Genomic DNA, 20,325 nt, shown 5'->3' on the forward strand with positions numbered 1-20,325 from the left:
CGGCACGGCCCCGGCGCGGCGCGGGGGACACGGGGCGGCCATGGCGCGCTCGCTCAACTCCATCGTGGCCGTCAGCCAGAACATGGGCATCGGCAAGGACGGGCGGCTGCCCTGGCCGCCGCTCAGGTACCGCGGCCTGCCGCCGCCGCGTCCCCCGCCCGCACTACAGCCCCCAGCGTGCCCCGCGCCGCGCGGCAGCAGGCGGGCGCAGCGGGGCCGCGCTGGGCGCGCTGGGAGCTGTAGTGGTTGAGGGGATGCTCTGTGAGGCGGGAAAGCGGCGGCGTGGCGGGAACGGGGCTGTGGGTTGTTTTTGTGCGGGTTGTTTTTGTGCGGGTTGTTTTTGTGTGGGTTCTCTCATGCTGTGGCCGCGGGTCTTCGCTCACGCAAGCACAGCAGGGGGGCAAAGGTCCCGCCTCGACCATGGCACCGACCCAGCCCCGTCCAACCGTCCCTCCCCGGCAACTCCCATCATGAGTGGGGTTTTTTTGTTGAAATTAGAGAACTTGCCAAAAAAAAATTAGAAATTAGAGGATTTATTCTTAAGACACGTTATAACGCAGTTCGTGTTTCCCCGGCAGGAATGAGTACAAGTATTTCCAGAGAATGACGAGTACATCCCGCGTGAAAGGTAAAGTGCAGGGTGTGTGGCAGCGGACCCCCAAAACTCGAGATTCTTCATTCCCTGCTTTAAAAAACGCCAATCACTTGTTTTAAATTTTTGAAAGCTTAATAGTAAATAAAATGGTTATAAAAATAGAATTAGAGTTTAAAAATTGAACAATTAAGGTCAAGACAATATGAGACAATAAAAACAAAGTTACAGACGTCTGGGTGCCTTCCCGAGCAAAAAGCTCCGGAGAAGGACCCCCGTTAACAAAGGATTATCTCTTAAAAGCAATAGCCTGTTGAATATTCATACATTTCATACATGATGCATAAATTCCATTCAAACAAAGAATTCTCTCTGGGTAGTGTTACTTTTTTCCTTTAATCTCTATGGCGTCTTCAGGGCTGAGCGAGGCAGGAGAAGTTGGTCTCTTCTGATAAGGAAGTAGTAAATTCTTTTTCTCTGAAATATTTACATTTTCCTCTGGCTGGTATATAAAAACTGCATTTTAACTACAAAACTACATTTACCATACTATCGAAATATTAATACAACATTAACAATCAATACAACATAATACATATAGTAAATATCTTGTGTAGAGCCATATAATATGCACTTTTCACACCTTCCTGTACTCACAAGTCTCACCAGTATTTAAGCCCTTTTTAATCGGTCAGATTGGATGAGGAAAGACAATTACTCAGATATTTCAGAAGAGATGCAGGCGATCTCTTAGGAAACAAATTTCAAGTCCTTCTTTCACCAGAAGAATAGAAAGCTTAATCTGAAGTTTATCTAACAAGTCTTTACCCGAAACTCCAAGTTAAAGTGGGAAGGTTTTCACAAGCTGCCTAGTTAGCAGAGGTGGTTTGGTTTTTTTCAGTCTGCATTAGCTTATTTAACTTATTTGCTGTAGCTCAGCCTTGGCCATTTGATCCACCCCTCTGACCCTTGTGAAGTAATTTTGCTGTGTTTTCCGAGTGCTGAGCCAAATCCATGAACCAGGAAATCCAAACCATGCTGATAATACAGAGCAGAAATACTGCAGTTGTTTGTCAACACGGTCACTTTTTTGTGATTTGTTTCGGGCCTTTTTTATGCTGTTAAAGCTCACTTGTTTGGTAAAAACTCACTGCTGGTCATCTTGATGTGTTGTTTTGATTAGGTATCTTACTCCATTTTATGCCTTGAAGGTCTGTTTTGATTCTGTGACTTATTCGATTTTCTAATTTGAATTGTCTGTTCCATAATCCACAAGGAATGTCTAATCTCATTTTGAAACAGTTCTAAGTGAAAGACCTTACCTATGTTTTGGAGACCCGATTCAGCCCTTTGCAACCTTACATATACAAAAAAAAGGAGTCATAAGTCTTTTTAGATCTCTGCAAGTTCCATCTTACCTGGCACAAATAACCTGTGATCAAGAAAAAAGATGTTTGAAATATAATTACAAAGAAACATTTTGCTCTACCCTGCCTGCAGATCTTTTGATAAGCTATGATCTTTGGTACTAGGCAGGTAAAGTGCTTCTTAACCAGACTTCTTAATGGATTGTACTGCCATAAATCTTCACACCAGGAATGCCAGCATTGCCTCTGTTGTGCCTCAGCCTGGAAGCAGCATGGAAAGAGTGACCATGATGGCTTTGTGGTTTTTTCTCTGATAACTCCTTCCCCTCATAAGGAGAAACTTTCCTTTTCTTAGCTAATTTACATATGGGAGGTAATCAGGTTGTGAATGCTTGGGTTTGGACAGAAATTTTATTTATGTGTGACTGTAAAAGTGTTATTGATCCCCTGTAGCACTTTGGCTTTAGATTTAATTTGACTGTTACTTCTCCTAGAAATTATTGTGGGTTTGTAAATCTGTGTGTGACTCGTTTGAGAACTGGGGCCTTAGCTTGCGCTTTTGCTAACTGCTGGAGAAGGGCTTGGAAGGGCAGGGGTAATACATTATTACCTCTAAACAATTCAATTCTCTCCTGCTCAGGTAAACAGAATGCGCTGATAATGGGTAGAAAAACGTGGTTCTCCATCCCTGAGAAGAACCGTCCTTTAAAAGACAGAATTAATATTGTGCTCAGCAGGGAGCTCAAGTAAGTATGATAAATATTTGGCAAACAAATAAAAACCTACACCAAAAAATGTCTGTAGCATAGAGTAGTTCCAAATGTAGCATTTTTGATACCTGGTTAGAAAGCATTTCTGCTCTTGGTTCTGAGTGTTATAACTACTTTACTCTTAATTTTTAATTTTTTAGAATTCATTCACAAGGTAATTGGCATTACTTTGCATCATAAGTACTACTTCTAGCTCTACTCACAAACCATTTGACAATTTTCAGCAGTGCTTCTGACTCGTGTATTTACTGTATTTCTCTAGTTCATGCTTAGATTGGTGGTCCTTAATACATTTTTTGAAGTTTATTTTCATTAGCTTTTTTGGATGATGTAGATATCCTTTTTCAGAGCTCTCTTCTTGAATGCATCAACCACAGTCACACAAATATTTTTAAACACAAATGTCCATTTGTAGTGCTTTATTGCTTTGGAAGATGTTGGTGGATTTGCAGGTGAATATGTGGGTGGACAGGGAATATTGTCTTTTGAACTAGTTTCATTGAATGAAATATTAACATTTGGGAATTCAAGTAAAAAATCTACATTTAATTTCTTGAGTATCTGTATTTAATGATCTATATTTAATTTATAAATTGTGTATTTATCTTATAGATATGTAAATGTCTCAGTTACACTTTTTCAAAAACATGCAGTTAAATTCCTGATTTTTGATTTATAATGCCTCCTAAATTATGGTTAAGCTGTGATCTGTTGAACAATCCTACAGTCAGATGAGACTTCTAACATAATTTGGCAATAACAGGCACTTCAGAATAATTAACAAATGTGAAACATGCAGTTACCTGTTAATTCAGCAAAGCACATTTTGTGTCTAGTTTATTGTGATGATCATGATGAATTGTGCTTTATTTATTTAGTAATAAAACTTTGCTTTTTCTAGGGAAACCCCAAAAGGAGCACATTATCTTTCCAAAAGTCTGGATGACGCTTTAGCTCTTTTGGATTCACCAGAGTTAAAAAATAAAGTAGATATGGTTTGGATCGTTGGAGGCACTTCAGTGTACAAGGTACATTTAGCCCTCTCCTAAATTACTCATTTTCTGTGATGGGATGAGGATGAAGTTCCTATTACTGCTTCTTTAGGAGGTGCTTTCCCTTCACATTACCAACAAACTGCAGTGATTGCAACAGAACAGGTCTCAGAGAGTAGGATCTCAAGTCTCAAGTTCAGAATACCCATCCAGAAACTGAACTTTGCTCTTGCCGATGGGCCAGTGTCATGCCGTTGTGCTTTTGAGAGCTTTTCATAAACACCTAAATTGCTCTGTTCTTCAGACAAGGCCCATATTGTTATGTCTATTTTACTGAGATTGCTGACTGACCCTGCAAAGGATGTGAAAAGAAAAAAAAAGAAAAAGTGCTCCAGCATTTTTAGCCAGTATTACTCTTTATACATGTAAATGGGGAAGAAAATAGGATTTAGAGAGAGCTGACAGGTCACAGTGTCAGCAATAACTGGAGATAATCATGCAGCAAAAGGTCACACTTGCTCTGCGTTCCCATCCAGCAGTACTGCTTCCACTCCCTGGGTCAAGAATTGTAAAGCAAATTCTTCTTAACAGTAGAAGAAACAGTGCTGCTGTCCTTTAGTCATTACAAGCATGCTGGGAGATATACTCCAGTTGTTGTTCAGCACTCAGATATGAGATGTGTGATGAGGGTGCCGTAATGCACCTGGTGGGAAATCAGGGCTGATGCTGTGCCCTGTGTACAGGGTAGGAAAATGCATTTTTCTGGTACTTCTTTACACTTCATGTTTTTCATTAACCTCTTCTCTGTGTCTGAGGAAATGCATCTTTTACAGTAAAAACAGTGAAGTAGTTAGAGATTGCTAAGATTTTAAGAAGATGAGGCGCACATGAAATAACATTTGTTCCTCCTGATGAAGTCCGCCATATATTAAATGTGCAAACCAATTCAGCCTAAAATCAGATACAATCCTACAGAAGAAATGTCTTTGGCTCTCAGCCATGACAATGCCTGTGCCATGCAGAGGGTTTCTGGAGAGGGCTTCTCCTCACAGAGGGCACAGCTGCCCAGCAGGAGCCAGAGCCAGCTTTGATCAGCTGCATTTGCCTCTTCCCTGACACAGCCACAGGCACAGCTCAGCTGTAAAGAATTATTGCTTCTGCTGCTGCTTCCAAGATCATCTGTCTTGGAGGCTTCTATTTTAACTATTTTTCCAGCATCTGGCTGACATTTGGAAGAAAACTATGTCTTTTTTTAGACCCTTATTCACCAATACTTAACATTGTAAACGGGCAGTTTGATCAAGGATAAATTGGAATGTACTATTTGTGCTGATCGGTGCAAGAGAATGTGTAAAGTAAAAGGAGACCTGGTTACCCTGGACATGGAAAAGCGTTGAGAGAGATGGAAATGTCCAGTGTGGAGAGGAGGAGACTCCAGGGAGACCTCATAGCTCCTTCCAGGCCCTAAAGAGGCTCCAGGAGAGCTGGAGAGGGACTGGGGACAAGGGCCTGAAGTGACAGGACAAGGGGAAATGGCTTTCCAGTACCAGACGGCAGGGATGTATAGGATTTTGGGAGGGAATGTGCCCTGAGAGGGTGGTGAGGCCCTGGCACAGGGTGCCCCGAGAAGCTGTGGCTGCCCCTGGATCCCTGGAAATGTCCAAGGCCAGATTGGATGGGGCTTGGAGCAACCTGGGATGGTGGAAGGTGACCCTGCCCATAGAACAAATGAGCTTTAAGGTTCTGTCCAACCCAAAAATTGTGGTTCTAAAATTTCAGCTGTTTACTCCCTTTCAAACATCTGCTCAAGACATTTCAAAGGAAAGTTTAATTACATTAGGAAGGAATCTGACGGTTTTATACAGATTCCTGCACTCAAATTACCTTTGTGATGTTAACTGAATGGGTTTTATAGGGACCATACACATCTATCAAAAATGCAAGCAATATTTTTAGTGCCTGTATTAAAGATGCACAAAGGATTTTACAGGAATATTTCCATTATACCATGTAGAAATGTGTGGGAAGTAAAATAGCAATTGGTAATTGCAGTGAATCATTTCATTCAGTAGTTTCTAGTATTTGGTTTTAAAGCATTATTTTGATCTCACTAGTTTGGATGGGTCAAAGGTTGAGAACTGATTTTGTTCATTAATACAGGTCTGTGCTTGTCTATAGAAAGGCCTGCCCCATTTTGATTATTCAGGCTGTTACAGGACTCTCTTACAGAAAACCAAGTCTGTTTATACTTTCTACCGTCAAACAGAAAGGATGTTCACATGAGAGTTTCTTGCTGTCCTTTTAGGTCAAGGGAATCACTTGCAGGTGGCAGAGCTGCAGGTTCCCAGTGGGATCTGCCTCTAGCTTCTCTGTTACCATCTTTTGTCTGACTCTGTCATCCTGTGGGCAAGGAACATGGTCTGTGCAGGGTAATTGTTCTGTGGGTTGCTAACTCCTTGAGGCACAGTGGTTTTCCATCGGGATCCCAGTGAAGTGGAACCGCAGGCATCCGTGGCACTTGGTGGGGGCTGCTCTGACAGCCTGTCAGGGGCTGCTGTGGGTGTCAAAGGAGGAGTAGGAGGATGTGGGGGATTCTTGGGACAGCACTGCAGCTGCTCTGCCCCGGCTGGTCTGTGGTTCTTGGCGCAGTGAGCTCAGTCTGGTGACATTCCATTGGAGTAGGATTCTGGGGCATAGGAAGCACACACAGAATGTACTGGATATGAGGGTGCACAACTAAGGTATCTGTCAGAAGCTACAGCAGCATGCCAGACAATGCCTCCTGGGTCCACATCGGGGTTTTTTTGTCCTGTGGAGCCTTTTACCACAGCTCCTAACCTTAGCATCACCTGATCAGTTAATCAGTTTGGCTTGAGGAGGTCCACCATGATCACGGCTGTTGTCACCAGCCTCTGGGAACAATCCTGTGTTTCTGTAGATGGTGTGAGCAGGGAGTGTGCCATGACCTTCCAGGCCTTTGCTGGTTTTTGTTCCCATACCTCTGATATGTGCCCTGGGCTATTCAGGATGTCTGAGCACCTGCCCTACTGTGCCTTTTGCTTGGCCTTGGCAGACACCCTGCTGAAACACCAGCCAGACTTGCCCTCATCCAGGGAGCTGGGCCAAGGTGCAGCAGCTGCCCAGCTGTCTGAGTGCACGTTTCGGGTACAGGTGTCCAGTCATTCTCAGGTACAGCTGGCTGCGGTGTCCAGTCCAGCCTTTACCAACTGAGGCAAGCCAAGATGCTACAGCATGTGCTCCAGGATGGCATTTTGTGACAGGATGCTGCCTGCCAGGAGTGGGATGAAGGCAGGGGATTGCTGCTGTTCACATCCTTTTCCTCCTCAAACTGCAGAAGAGGGAGGGCCAAATCTGTGAACATGTATTAGGACACAGAGCATCCCTCTGTTTGTTATGGCCATCTCTCCCACTGCCCCTCGGTTCTTGAGAGGACACAGTTCTTTCCAGGGGGTGGGAGGATTGGCATCAGCTGGCTCAGGTCCTCTGTGAGCTGTGGTGGCCACTCAAGTCCTCATGTAGGTCATGCTGATGCTGTGCTCACATACTCTAGGAAACTGACCTGACCTCTGCAACCGGGAAAGGGGGAGCAGGGGGGGGACAGGGAGAAGCTGGGTGGAGTGTTGGTATTGGCAAATGAGAGCAAGAAAGATGGAAAACAGCTCCATCAGTTCAGTGAGGATTCAGAAAAACTCATGTGGGTGTCATCTTCTTGAATTTGACTGGACAGTGATCCCTTCATCAGGTTTATTATCTCCTATTGTAGCCCTTTCCCTCCAGGGCAGTAGCGATGCCCCCAGGGAAGCTTTTGGACTTCTACCAGCGCAGGTTTACCAGGTTAATTTGCTTGGATCTTAGTGCAATGTCATCTGGATCTCCTCTGCACTGTTCTGGATCTCCTCTGAGTTCCGGAAGGAGCTGGGGCTACTCTTGTCTGGATGAGGAAGGAGGAGCCCAGCAGTGGTCAGTAGGTTCCAGCAGTTACAAAGCTGTTACACATCATGGCAGGCACTGTGATTTTGTGTGAGCACTTCATGTTTTGAGGGCTGTCTGCTGGTTTATGAGCGCTTTCTGTGTGCAGGGGGCTTGTGGTGCTGCTCACTCGTTGGTTCTGGCCCTGGAGTCCCTCATAGCTGTTAGAGCTCAGCAGAAGTATTGGAGCACAGCTTCTGGCTCCGTTTCATCCCCAAAAAATTCTGTTCATGGATATCAAACCTGCTCCCACGTACAACCCAAGCATGGTGAGTGGGGCCAGTTGGAAGATTCAATAATGGTTGGACTCAATGATCTTGGAACCTCAATTATCTTTTCCACCTTTAGCTATTCCACAGTTCTGTGATTTCAAAACCAGGTTTCTGTTCTGAGTTAAGACACTGCTGCACCTGTGTGGAGGTGTTGTCTCTTGAAAGGTTCAGGTTTTAGCCTTGACTCTGAAAAATAGTGCACACTGGACATCCTAGAGGGGTCAGAGGCCACGGAATGGTTTAGGCTGGAAAGGGCTTAAAGGCTCATGTCATTCCAAACCTCTTGTCATGGACTGGGACACTTTCCACTAGACCAGGTTACTCTGAGTCCGCTCAGTAAAAAATTGTATCAGTCTCTTTTAACTACATTTAAACTGCATGGTTTAGATGGGTCAAAAACAGCATTTACGTTTTTCTTGGAGCAGGACCTGTGAGTCCATCACATCCTTCTATATTAAACAGGTTGTTAAAAACAAACAAAAACAACAACAAAAACACACACATACAAATCCACAAAAAACAACAGAGCCAGGTCTCAGCTTCATTATGTGTATAGTACGGTTTTATGATGTGTGGCATGAGTATGTCAGCATTCCACCAGCTCTGCTCTGTGCCTCCTCTAATTTCTCTTTGGTCCCAAAAAGATGGTGAAGCCAATGGAGTGGGCTGGACAGGGCAAGACTGAATTGAATATTAGTGAGGAGCTACTTTATTCCTTGCGGAAATGACAGCAGTATGATAAAACCCATTTGCTACCCTGCCATGTCCTCAGCAGCATTTTGCTTAGGCAGTGCCAGAGTCCAGGCCTCGCTGAACAGGCTCCTTTGGAGGCTCCACCTGTGGAAGGTTTTGTATTTGATAGAAAATTTACTTCTCTGAAGTTTTCTGAAATTGCCTTGGGACCAGGGAGGACTAGGCGTTCCCAAGGGAAGAGGAGCTGGACCCCTTGGGCAGTAGTTGGAACGGCAGGGACCTCCTCAGTCAGGGCTCAGGGTGATGGGACACGTCCATGGGGCAGGGTCAGGCCTCATGATCATAACCAGGTCAGGCAGCGCCTGGGGGTGACCAGGCAGGGCTGTGGGCGCAGGCTGGGGCTGGGTTGGGATGGCAGCCAGTAGCTGATTTAACTGTATACTTGAATCCCAAAGCAGGGGACACTTGCCCTGAACAGAGCAGAGCAAGTGAGGTGCAAGGCCATGTTTGTCCTTGCCGCTTGCATGCTCACTGCCAGGCACAGGGCGCTCCCAGCTGCTGAGGAAGAATATGTGGCCTGAAACCAGCCTGACCCTGATGCTCTTCCCAATGCTCTTTTCTGTTTGCTGTTTACTGGTCATGGGCCACCTGCACGTACAGGCCTCCAGAGCTGGTCAGGCAAACTGAGGAAGCATTTGCACTTCTTTTATGAACACGGGGACAGTGACACAGCTGGTTGGTTCATTCAGCTAATGAAACCATTTCCCTAGAAGAGAGGTCACCATCTGGTCTCCCTGGGGTCAAATTCAACTTTCTTTGCAACACCTGTGGTCAGTCCCTCCCTGTGCTCTTCACTGATCTGTTGTAGTGATAGAGATTTCTTGATAAAGGTGAATTCTCACAGAATTCAACAGGAAGTTGATTTATTCTACTACAAAGCAGAAGTGTCTCTGTTTATAGAACACAACATGTTTTTATTTGTGAAGCAGATTATTTTTATTATTCTGTCATTTTGCAAGTGTGACTCTTCTTTCCTCCCCATCCTTAAACAAAGCAAAATACTACTATTTGTGTACAAACTGGATGGACACCAGTTCAGTGCTGTTTGATGTTTGTGTGCTTTGACTTACCCATTTCATTTTTAACTGTTCTCTAGTAGAGCAGCTTTTCTACAAATTAGCCTCTCAGCAGTGGTTAATTAATTTTATTGGATTCCATTTGTTATTACTTGGTTCCTGTGCTTGTTGAAGTAGTACGTAATAGCCTGCTGCACGGTGAGTCACCTTCCACAAAGAGCATTGCTCGTTGCCAGTTTAAGCAAAAAGGAGGATCAGCTACAGACTTTTCAAAAATGTATTGTGACCATCCCTAGTGTAGCTTTCCATGGGTTATTTTAATGCCCACAAAGTCTGGAAGAGTTGCGCTTTTTTCGATCTCAAGACAAAATGTATATTCCTGACTGCTGAATTTGTTAGTGAAAAACCTAACAAACATTATCTTAAAACATTTTCATTCAAGGAGCTTGGAAATGTAAAAATTTTCAGCACATGTTACCATCTTGCCACAGTGCGGAGACCCAACTTTGAAGTTAAACTAAGGGGTAGATTGATATTTGGAATTCCAAGAAATACAGGACAAATCCCTAGCAGTGATCTTAAGCAACAGAACAAATTCCCTTGAGGTGTGGGCATCTCTCACCACTTAAACCTTCCTGTCTCCCAAAGAGGTGTGATTCAGAAATTGCTTGTTGCTACTGGGCCTACTGTCCCTTCCTTCTCACTATGCAATTCTTGTTCTCAAGAGTTCTGTCAGATACCCCAGGCACTCAGAACAGGTGTTGCTGCCACTTACCAGGTGGAACTGACACAGGGTGAAATTATCACTTTAGAAACTGCTCTTCAGCAGAGTGTAAAAGAAGAGATTCAGAGTGTAATTTTCATGGCTTTGCTAAAAGCCTGTGATACATAAAATTGTGACTGGGTTTGTGTTGTTTCTAAAGGCAGCAATGGAGAAGCCAATTCATCATCTATTGTTTGTTACAAGAATCTTGAAAGAATTTGAAAGTGATACATTTTTTCCAGAAATTGACCGTAAGGACTACAAGCTTCTAACAGAGTAAGTACCAAATGCGTATCAGGCTAGTCTTCAGAATAATCTAATTTGAATGTTTTAAGGGTTCTGTTAAGGTCATGTTGGTTTGAGTTTGAGATAAATTTATCCCCAGAATCATACTTTACTTAGAACCTGGAATGGCACCACACTCTGCCCAGATTTTCTTGAAACTTGCTGTGTTCTTCGACTCTGTGGTCTTCATGTAAAGAATTGTCTATGTCAGTTTGCTTCAAAAGTAGCTTTCTCTTATTGTTTCCTTGTTTAGAATTACTCAAATATTTACTAAGCTTTGTAACTCTCAGTATGTTGTTAGTAAATAGTATTTGGCCTCCGAATGTCTTTGATAAATTGCCAAAGACAAATTAAATGGATTTGGCTGGAGAGGCTTGAGCTGTATAGATTTCTAAGGTTACTCCTTCTGTCTAAGGTTACTTCTTCCTAACAAACATAGTAGGAAAAGGTGTACAAAAAGTTACAGTTTCTGCCATTCACTGTGGTTTCTTCTATATTATCCTTGTCATATACCAGTTGTGCTTTTACGCCCACTCCAACAATATTACATCCAACAGGCACTAAAGAGGCAACAAAAATTCAGACGCCTGCCTCAAGAACCAGGGAGGACTGGACCTGATGTTCTTCCTGCTGCTCCTGTTTTGACTCTCAGCTGGTTACAGACCAGCAATGGAAGAAGTAGAAAGTATGAGGAGTGAAACTCTCTCAGGGGGTGCAGGAATGTATTAGCACAGTTCTGGGGGAGGATAGGCAGGGGCAGGGAAGAGGGATACGGGACAGGCAAGGTGGGTGGGGAGGATGAGTCACCTTCTCCAGCTCCAGTATATTCTGAACTACTCTGTGCTCATTTGAGTGTCCTCAGATCTGACCCAAAGCTCCCTCTCTGTCTCTCTCTCTCTCGGCTGTTCCTAGCTATACGTTGTTTTTGGCCAATGTACTGAAATGAACATTGGTGTTAGAACACGATTTTGTAAAATAACAGGTAATTTCCTCACTGAAGTGGAAACCTGACGATGCTGAACCTTACCAAATAGATTTAAAATGTGTCTCTCCCTCAAAGTCAGTATTACTCATACAAAATCCTTGTTCTTTCATGGAGAGATTAAAAGATTTTTTAAAGTGTCTGTTAATAAGAAGTGGTTTGGAAAACCTGGAATATAGAGGAACTCTTTGTATGGTAGAGGCCACCTGCTTTAGTAATCTCTTGCAGACTTGTAAAAGGCCTCGTCCTTAGCATTTCCACTAAACCCATTTAGGAAAACCAAGGTGAGAAAAAAAACAAACAAAAACAAAGTGTTCTATAAACTCTTGCTTCGCAGACATTTTGAATAACATATTGGAGGCTTTAATAAAAAATGTTGGGTATTTCTTTATTAAGCCAAAAATAGGAGTGTTGTTTTCTGTCAGAGTATGCTTTCTTGATCTAAAAGATGTGCATATAAATCACGGATAGTAGTTAATAAGATTCCTAAAAACTGTGTACCTGTTCTAAAGACAGCATTTTCTTTTTTTTTTTCCCAAACAACTTACTTTTCTAGTTGATTGGATAAATTACAGGTGAATCATAATGATATTCTTACCTGCTTGTTGGCTTTTGCTTTTTCTTCTCCTCTCTCCCTAGATACCCAGGTGTTCCTGCTGATATCCAAGAAGAGAATGGGATCCAGTACAAATTTGAAGTATATGAAAAAGCTGTTGTGGCAGAGTAAGGGAACCATTTTGTACTTCTGTGTAAGGGCAGGTATTTTAAACCATAAAGTTTGACTGAGTGTAAAGATACATTAAATTTTTGAAGAAAATCGTGCCTGATGGTAAAATACCTCAGTAGTGAATGGTTTCAAGAACTACACCCCACACTTCGAAGGTACACCCTACAGAAGGAATTGCTCAGACAAGCAATTCCACAGCAAAGGTTGCATGAGACCCTGCACTGATCTTACAATCCATGGCAGCATCCCTGACAATTCCATGGGTAATGAAAGGCATTAGACAATGTCAGAGCTTTTCTACTGAAACAAAGGGTTTTAGTATCTATCTCCTTGTTCAAAACGTCCAGCACTGAGAAAGCACCAATCCTCCCAAGTTTGAAAGTTTGACTGAGATGTTGTACACGTTTATAACACCCTTTAAAATGTAGTGGCATAGAGGTAAAGGTAAGCAAGCCCAGCGGGAGAAGGGGAATCACGAAGTCTCACACAGCAGTTGAGGAATGCACTGATCCAGGACCTGTCACCCCAGGATCACCAGTCCTGCTGCAAAACCTGCTTCAGGTGGGCTCCTTTCCCCCTGGGGCCACAGGTCCTGCCAGGAGCCTGCTCCAGCAGGAGCTCCCCATGGGATCACAGCCTCCTTCCTGCATCTCCTGCTCCGGTGTGGGCTCCTCAGGGCTGCTGGTGGGACTATGTGCCCTGTGGGCTGAAGGGAATCTCTGCTGCACCTGCTCTGCTCCTGCCTGACCTGGGCCCTTTTCTTTTCCTGTCCCGTTCCAGCTCCTCTCGCCCCAGCTGTTGTTCCCCACGGGTTTTTCCCCACCTTCTTAACTCCGTTACCCCAAAGGTGCCACTGCCACTGCTGGGCTCAGCCTTGGCCAGCAGTGGCTCTGTCCTGGAGCCAGTGGCTTTGGAGGAAACTTCCAGCACTTCTCAGAGAAGCCACCCCTGTAGCCCCTCTGCTCCCCAAACCTGGCCACGCCAACCCAGCAAAATCCGGTAAAGAAGCTTTAATATTTCCCTAGGTTCACACCTGTCTGAAAGCTTGGCTGCTGTCATAAAAATTCACTGTGTCAGTTTGACCGCAGCCAGTTTGAAGTGGAATAAAATATACGTTGATTTCCTAAAAGTTTGTGTTCCTATGTTTGTGCCATGCGTTATCAGTAAAAGATGCAGTTTGTCAGTATGATTTTGAATAATCTATGTGACAAATATGGATTATAAGCAATAGCGGAGTAGTTCTGTTTCATCTTTATTAAATATAGTTAAATACAAAAATACTACAAATATTAAATAAACCAGCATAATTTACACTGATATTCCCCTAGAATATGAGCTATAAGCACCCCTTGAATTTTCCATGGCACTTTACTACAACACCTAGGTGATAAAAACCATATTTGTTGCAGCACCTGCTCTGAGTTGTCTCCGTTTCCTGTTTCCTTTGAAACTGTAAGCACTTCCCTGTATTGATGTTCTTGTTCGGTGTGCACTGATGTTACATCGATTGATAAAAACAAGTTTATGCTTACATAATGCAGCAAGAAGTCTCCAGAGTTTTAAATTGACAGCACATTGTTGAAGGGGAAGAAAGAGACTGTTACCAGGGAGATGTCATGTTGTTTGGTTTTTTTTTTAAATACAAGTCACAGTGACCCTGGGAAGAGAATAACCTCCCGAAAGTGTTTAAAACATACCTGTTATAGGTCAGTGTTGAAAGCTCTGACACTTTGCAAAGTACTGTGTTTAGGACAACTGACATTTATTAAAAATGGGAGAACAGATTTCATGCAATGTTAGCTGCAGCCAACATACATTAGAAACTGTGTGCCTAAGGGCAGAGATACGGCTCCCTGAGGCCAGGATGTTTTGTAGCATCATTTCAGTTTCAAAGAACTTTTAACTTGGGTGCAAAAACAAGCCTGCTGAGAACATAAGTGGTTATTCTTGATTTTTTGTGGTCTCACTCGGTCCTCTCCAGATTTAACTATGTTCTTTGTCAGATACAACAACAAATTAAGTTAATTTACGTTTCGTGGAAATGTGAATTTCTGGGTTTCCTACTTAAAACTTTTCAGAACATAATGCTGTTCCTTCAAGCGTGGCTGTCTGCCACAAAGATGCATTTTTGTTTGGTTTGGTTTTCAGTAGAAGCACTTTATTTGGACAGCACTTCTTGTACCACAGGTTTTCAACATGCAGAGCCCTGCTGAGAACTGGGAGAATGCATTTGACTGCAGTGAAGCTGAACCCAAAATCATGTTCACCCCACAGTCAGACACCCCAAGCACCACTCTTTAGCCACACCAAGGTTAAAAGCTTGCTGTCTCAGGATGGGTAGGCAGAAGGGTGTGAGCCTGCGTGCTCAGCAAGCACATGCAGTTTGCTGTCGAGTGTACTGTGAAGATGGTTACCTGGTCCCTGTTAAACCTCCACAGTGTAAAAATAACTCTCTTACACTGTGGCTTGAAGAGAAAAAAAAAAACTGTGTTCCAAATGCATCTTCCCCATGTTTTGTTTACTCCTGTACCTCATTGATGAATGATTCCTTGAAAAGCCATAGATCCTCATTATGTCCAGTACAGGGGAAAATGTCATGTTTTTACCCAGTTCCATGCAGCTAAGTGCAATGAATAGCATCATGAGTGACCGTGTAATTGCCAACCACCAAGAAAAGTCTATACAGGTATAATTTAATCCCCCTCATTCATGTTTTCCCAGGAACAAACTGTTCCAAACATATTAAAATTTTAATTTTCGAGGATAATACTAGATTTAACAAGATAGCTAAAACCAGAGGGTTTGCATAAAAAGTGAAAAACAAACATAAATGTTTTTATTGCTTGTCTATTACTCATTATCTCCTATCTGACAGTGGACAGCGATTTCCATTTGTCAGTAGAAAGCTGATGTTTTCAGTAGTGTTAGAGCCACAGTGTATTATTCAAGGTCAGAGCTGGGAACATTCCAACAACAAATCTCTGTCGTGGACAGCAATCCATGGAAAAGAAAGGTACACTCTGAAAAATAAGTTAGCTAATTTAGCAAATAAAATACTATTAGTATTTATACAGAAGAGCAACGGAAAAACAGGAAGGGGAGAATGGCAATGATTATCCTATTCAGGTTATCTGGGGAGAGCACTGGTAGCACTTGACATCTTAATGGGGAACAGACAATTGTGTTGTCTTTATCAGACAACAGTTAATTTGCTGAGGACTTAAACCTAAACCCAAACTTACCCACAGTAGTTAAAAAGTTATGCTAGCAGAAGAAGGTAGGAGCAGGCAGAGGCAGCAGCTGACTTGGGGGAAAGGATTGTTCCTTAATCAGGACAGAAAATTAGGTGAGCGGAGGTGACAGATGAGGCGACAAAGCCTGGTTAAGTACAAGGCTGGGATATGCCTCTCTTGTTACTCGGGTGTGCTGTCTCTGCTTGCCCTGGAGGGCTGTAGGAATGAAGCCAACCAAGTTAGAGTAGGGCCGGCTGAAAAATCTGAAGAGCCGGGTCCTGAAAGAGAAGAGTGGAAGAGGAGAAAAAGAGCTGAGAAGAGGAAATTGATGTTTCTCAGAGGGATACATGGTTTATCATGTTTGTCCTGTAGCTATAATTGCTAAGAAAATGCTTTAAGAGTGCTGGCGGGGTTTAGCACCTTTGAGATGCTGTGACAAAGAATGTCATTACTGAGGGGTTTTCAGGATTTGGGCGTTTGTGTGACTGCCCTTGTCAGCTCTGCAGAAATCCTCAGCTGGAGTTGCTATCCAGAGCTGCCTGCTCTATACCCAGGACCACAAGTCCCATCCCAGAGCCTCCAGTGCCCAGGGGTTGTGGCTGTGCCTGGCCCAGTGCTCTTCTGCTTCCCTCGGTGCACAGCTTCTCCTTCTGGGACTGCATGTGGGAAACCTGCTCTTTTCCCCGTCTTCACTTGTTTTCAGCTGGCTCTCCGGTGATCCTGGGTTATCCTATCCTCTGTTCTCTGCAGATCATTCTGTCTCCTTTCTGTAACATCAAAGCAAAATGCTTACAAGAAGGCTTTTTTTAGATTAATTGACATGGTTGGATAAAGAATAGATGAGCTCTCAAGCAGAGTTCTATTCTGATTATATTTTCAGGACTTTTTTTCAAGTGACTTGGACAAGAGCTTACATTGCAGAAGTTGCCTGTTCATCTCCAATTAAATTGGATGGGTTAAAGTAGATTATCTTTTCTCATACGTCTTGTTTTGCTCTTTTTATCATTTAATGGTTTAGCTACAGCATTTGTATATCACCTTCAGTCCTTGAGCTGTGGTCCTTGTCATTCTGTTCCTTATCTCTTCAGCTGTCCCATTCGATTGCAAATTTCAGAAATTCACAGAACTGGGCTGATCAAGAGAAGCAGGTATTTCAAACAGATGTCTCCCAAGTATGTGCTTATTTCTGATTAAGTGGCGGTGAAGCATTTTTCTTGAAATTGGGCCTAAGTAAGCAAAGATGTAGGTATGAAATATTTTTGCCTAAGTAAGCAAAGATGTAGGTATGAAAATAAGTATTTTGTTAAATGATGTCTGCTGTGAAAAGAAAAAAGATTGGGGGGGCAGGAAGTAAATACAAATTGAGAACAAACAGAACCTGAGAGGACAGGAAATTAATGATACACCATTACCTATGAAGCCCTAAATCAATGTCTTTTCCTTTCTTAAGCAGTTCAGTTTGAAAAGTTCCTAGTACCAAGCAGAGTCTTTTTCAGTAAGCAAGCCATTATTCAGAAGCCATAAAATAGTTTATAAACTATGTGATTGATTTAATTGAGACAGACACTTGCTTGAAAACAGAACATTTTGATGTTCATCCTTCCTCCAAATGCAGTTTTCCACACAAAACCCTGCTGGGAACACTCACATTGGTTTTGGACAGCTGTCCCAATAGATGGATTACCAGTCTTTCACTGGAGGTCCCTGCTTCACCTCAATAACTTAAAATGAATTGGGCCACTGGATTGCACTAAAGCTTGTTCAGTCGTACTAAGAAGCACTTCAGAAGCTTTTAGTCTTTTTAGTTGTAGATCAGTAGCTCTCTATCAGTAGCTTATTTAACACATCCAAAAAAGCTCCTGGAAACGGTTTCTTGTGAAAACAGCTTGAAAAAGAGCTTCATTTTCCTGAGAGCAAGGAGATTTAAATCACTATACCTCCTCTTGTTAGGTTTTGCTCAAAAATATTAAAATTTAGATCTGGTCCCATCCTCAGTCCTAGGTGGAAAACCTCATTAACGTAACATATCTAAGTTTAGAAAAACTTTTTTTTTTTTTTCCTAAGTGATTTTAAATCCTTCTTTTCTTATGCTTGTTCAGTTGTTTATCATGGTAGAAGGCTACCCATTTGACTGGAGTTCTTTACTCAATGAGTATTTTGGGGCATATTGCTATTTCAGCCAGTCAAAATTGATTTCTTTAGTGTTGATTCTGTGTCTCTCATGAAATTATGGTTATCTTTTGGATGGAATAATGTAAATTTTGTTCCTTTTGTTGCAGACCAGTTTCACATTTTTTCTGCACAATTCACTATATTTTTTCCTAGTATGTAATTCAGATTCTTTTAGAAACTGCTCCAGACGTAAAAGAACAGCCAATGTTCTGCTGCAATCTAAACAACAATTCACAAACATATGTATGAGAAAGATTCATACATATGCTCTAAGGATGTTCGCAGGCTGTGGGAACTGGCAAAAGAGAGTTATCCCCTGAGCCTGCTGATTTATGGAACCCAGGAAGGTAGCACTTGAATTGTGCAGCATTGCAAAGGCTTGTGCCCGTGGAACAAGACATTTATTGCAATATATTCTCTAAAACTGTTAGAGGGAACCCTGCTTCCGTCACCAGCCACAATTATTCCTGCAAGTGTCACAAGTGCCATTCCCACACACACTCAGTTTTTCAATCAAAGTACTTGGCAATAAACCACCAAACACTTCAGAGAGATTATTTATCCAGGCAGAAAGCTCCATGTCATAAATAGCTAATCAAATCATGCGTGATGGAAACCAGGAGATACCTGGGCACTGGCGTGATCTGCCTGGAGGCAGAGGGTCACTCCAGAGCCTGACGGGCCCGCAGGGACAGCGCAGTGCCACGTGTGCTGCCAAATTGCCTGGTAAACAATCCAATAGCATAACAAGGTACTTCTCTAGATTTTACAGTGCACGCATGGGGTTTTTGTGAGACACTTCATAGACTCCTAATTCCTTCTGTTTGGTTTTGGTCATTATTTCTGAAGCACAAAACATAGCACTCCACTTCTCTCTTAGATCTCTCAACTGATATCTCTGCATCAGTACCATAATCCTCTTTCAAGATTTTGAACAAGCAAGCAGCTATGCCTGTTACATTTAAGAGATATATATTTAAGAACATTGTTGTTTACAAGATGAGTGTGTTCCTCTCAGCAGACAGTTCTAGTACAATAAACATCTGCCTCTGTACCTAATGGTTTAGAAGGTATTATTTAAGGTACCAAGTTATATGCTAAAAATAGTTTCAGTTCAGGACTTGGTTTTTTTGGTTTTTTTTTAGTCATCCCAACTAAACCAAGTTAATTAGCCTTCTATATTTTTCCATTCATTCACTATTTTGAAAAGAATTCTATGCACTAATACTTTCATTACTAGAATGACTTCCATTACATTGTGTCATGTTCAACAATTTATACAGCAATGTTTTAATATATAAGTAAGGACATATGTAAGCAACCATGACTCCTTCCCTTGAATGAGTCCTTGCTGTTGTAGGCTAAGGCTGGCTGGTACCAAACAGATACAATAGAGTGTTTACAATTTCCCATGGGAAGCAAAATCCAAAACTAGGGCAGGGAGTGGGGATGTCAGATTGAATTTAACTATTTCCATTCCTTTTCATTCTTTTCCTATAAACAAAGTAGAGTGGTTGACTTTGCTGGTTCCCAGGATCCCCAATGACAAAGGAAAGGCCCATCTGTGGCTGACAACACTTGAACCCCACAGGCCCTCAGGTGTGCCTGCACTGCCATGTGCCAAGCCAGGGCTTTCAGCTCAGACCACCTTCCCAAAATAGGGCTCCAGGGTTCCAGGCCTGCAGTCCAGTGCTGGGTTTTCTGCAACTTGCTGGCAACTGGCATCCAGAAAACTAAATCCATCATTTTCCTGCCTGCCTGCCCATATTTGGGCACAGTTTATCAAGAATCACCCACCTGGGACTACACTGCAATCTCAGAAATGCTCATTAGGTTGTGCAGCCTTGATGAGCAGCACCTGGGCTGAGCTTCTCTTGAGTTACCAGAGACACTGTCTGCTCCCAGGATCTGGTGCTGGCTAATGAGCAAGTCCAAGTGGACAAACATTTTAGTTACTGAACATCCAAAGAAAGCTGCCAAGCAGAATTGCAAGCCGGATGGAACATTACCGTAACTAACGTTGTGACCCTGTAAACATTGGTCCTGAGTGAGACCTTCCCTGAGCTCAGGGGGGATTTCCCACAGGGCTGAACCTATCCAAGGATTGTACACACCTGAACAGGCTCTGGGGCCATGAGCAGAGTGACTGTGAATGTGCTACAGCAAATGGAGTAGGAATGATGCTCTCCAGTTCCTAAATGCAGTAGATTCATAGGTCAGGCCTATGAGTTACTGTCATGCTTCTAGTATATTCCATGGAGTCCTTTGTTAAATTCTTTAAGGTAGGCTATCAATTCATTGCTGTTAAGTATACATGCTGTTAAAATCTCTAGGCCTCAAGCTTTGGTCAAGTCTGAGGTTATGTCTGCGTTTGTGGGGAGGTCGACTCTGAACCTTGTAACTCAGTGACA

At 42.8% G+C, this 20,325-nt stretch overlaps 2 protein-coding genes across 2 annotated transcripts in view; one reads left to right on the top strand and one right to left on the bottom strand.

Moving 5' to 3' along the window:
- Positions 1 to 2: 2 nt before the first annotated feature.
- Positions 3 to 13,888, top strand: DHFR (dihydrofolate reductase). Its single transcript, XM_040089833.1, has 7 exons — positions 3 to 126; positions 579 to 628; positions 2,600 to 2,705; positions 3,631 to 3,757; positions 10,676 to 10,791; positions 12,422 to 12,505; positions 13,290 to 13,888. Exons 1-7 carry the CDS (start codon positions 41 to 43, stop codon positions 13,510 to 13,512), a joined length of 792 nt encoding a protein of 263 aa, XP_039945767.1. The 5' UTR covers positions 3 to 40; the 3' UTR covers positions 13,513 to 13,888.
- Positions 13,827 to 20,325, bottom strand: part of FAM151B (family with sequence similarity 151 member B) — a 28,698-nt gene continuing 22,199 nt past the window's right edge. Inside the window, exon 6 of the mRNA XM_040089832.2 lies at positions 13,827 to 16,509. Within this exon, the coding sequence (XP_039945766.1) occupies positions 16,494 to 16,509 (16 nt within the window). The 3' untranslated portion in view covers positions 13,827 to 16,493. The remainder of the gene's footprint in view (positions 16,510 to 20,325) is intronic.

This window comes from Hirundo rustica, chromosome Z (assembly GCF_015227805.2).
Source record: "Hirundo rustica isolate bHirRus1 chromosome Z, bHirRus1.pri.v3, whole genome shotgun sequence".
Classification (NCBI taxonomy): Eukaryota; Metazoa; Chordata; class Aves; order Passeriformes; family Hirundinidae; genus Hirundo; species Hirundo rustica.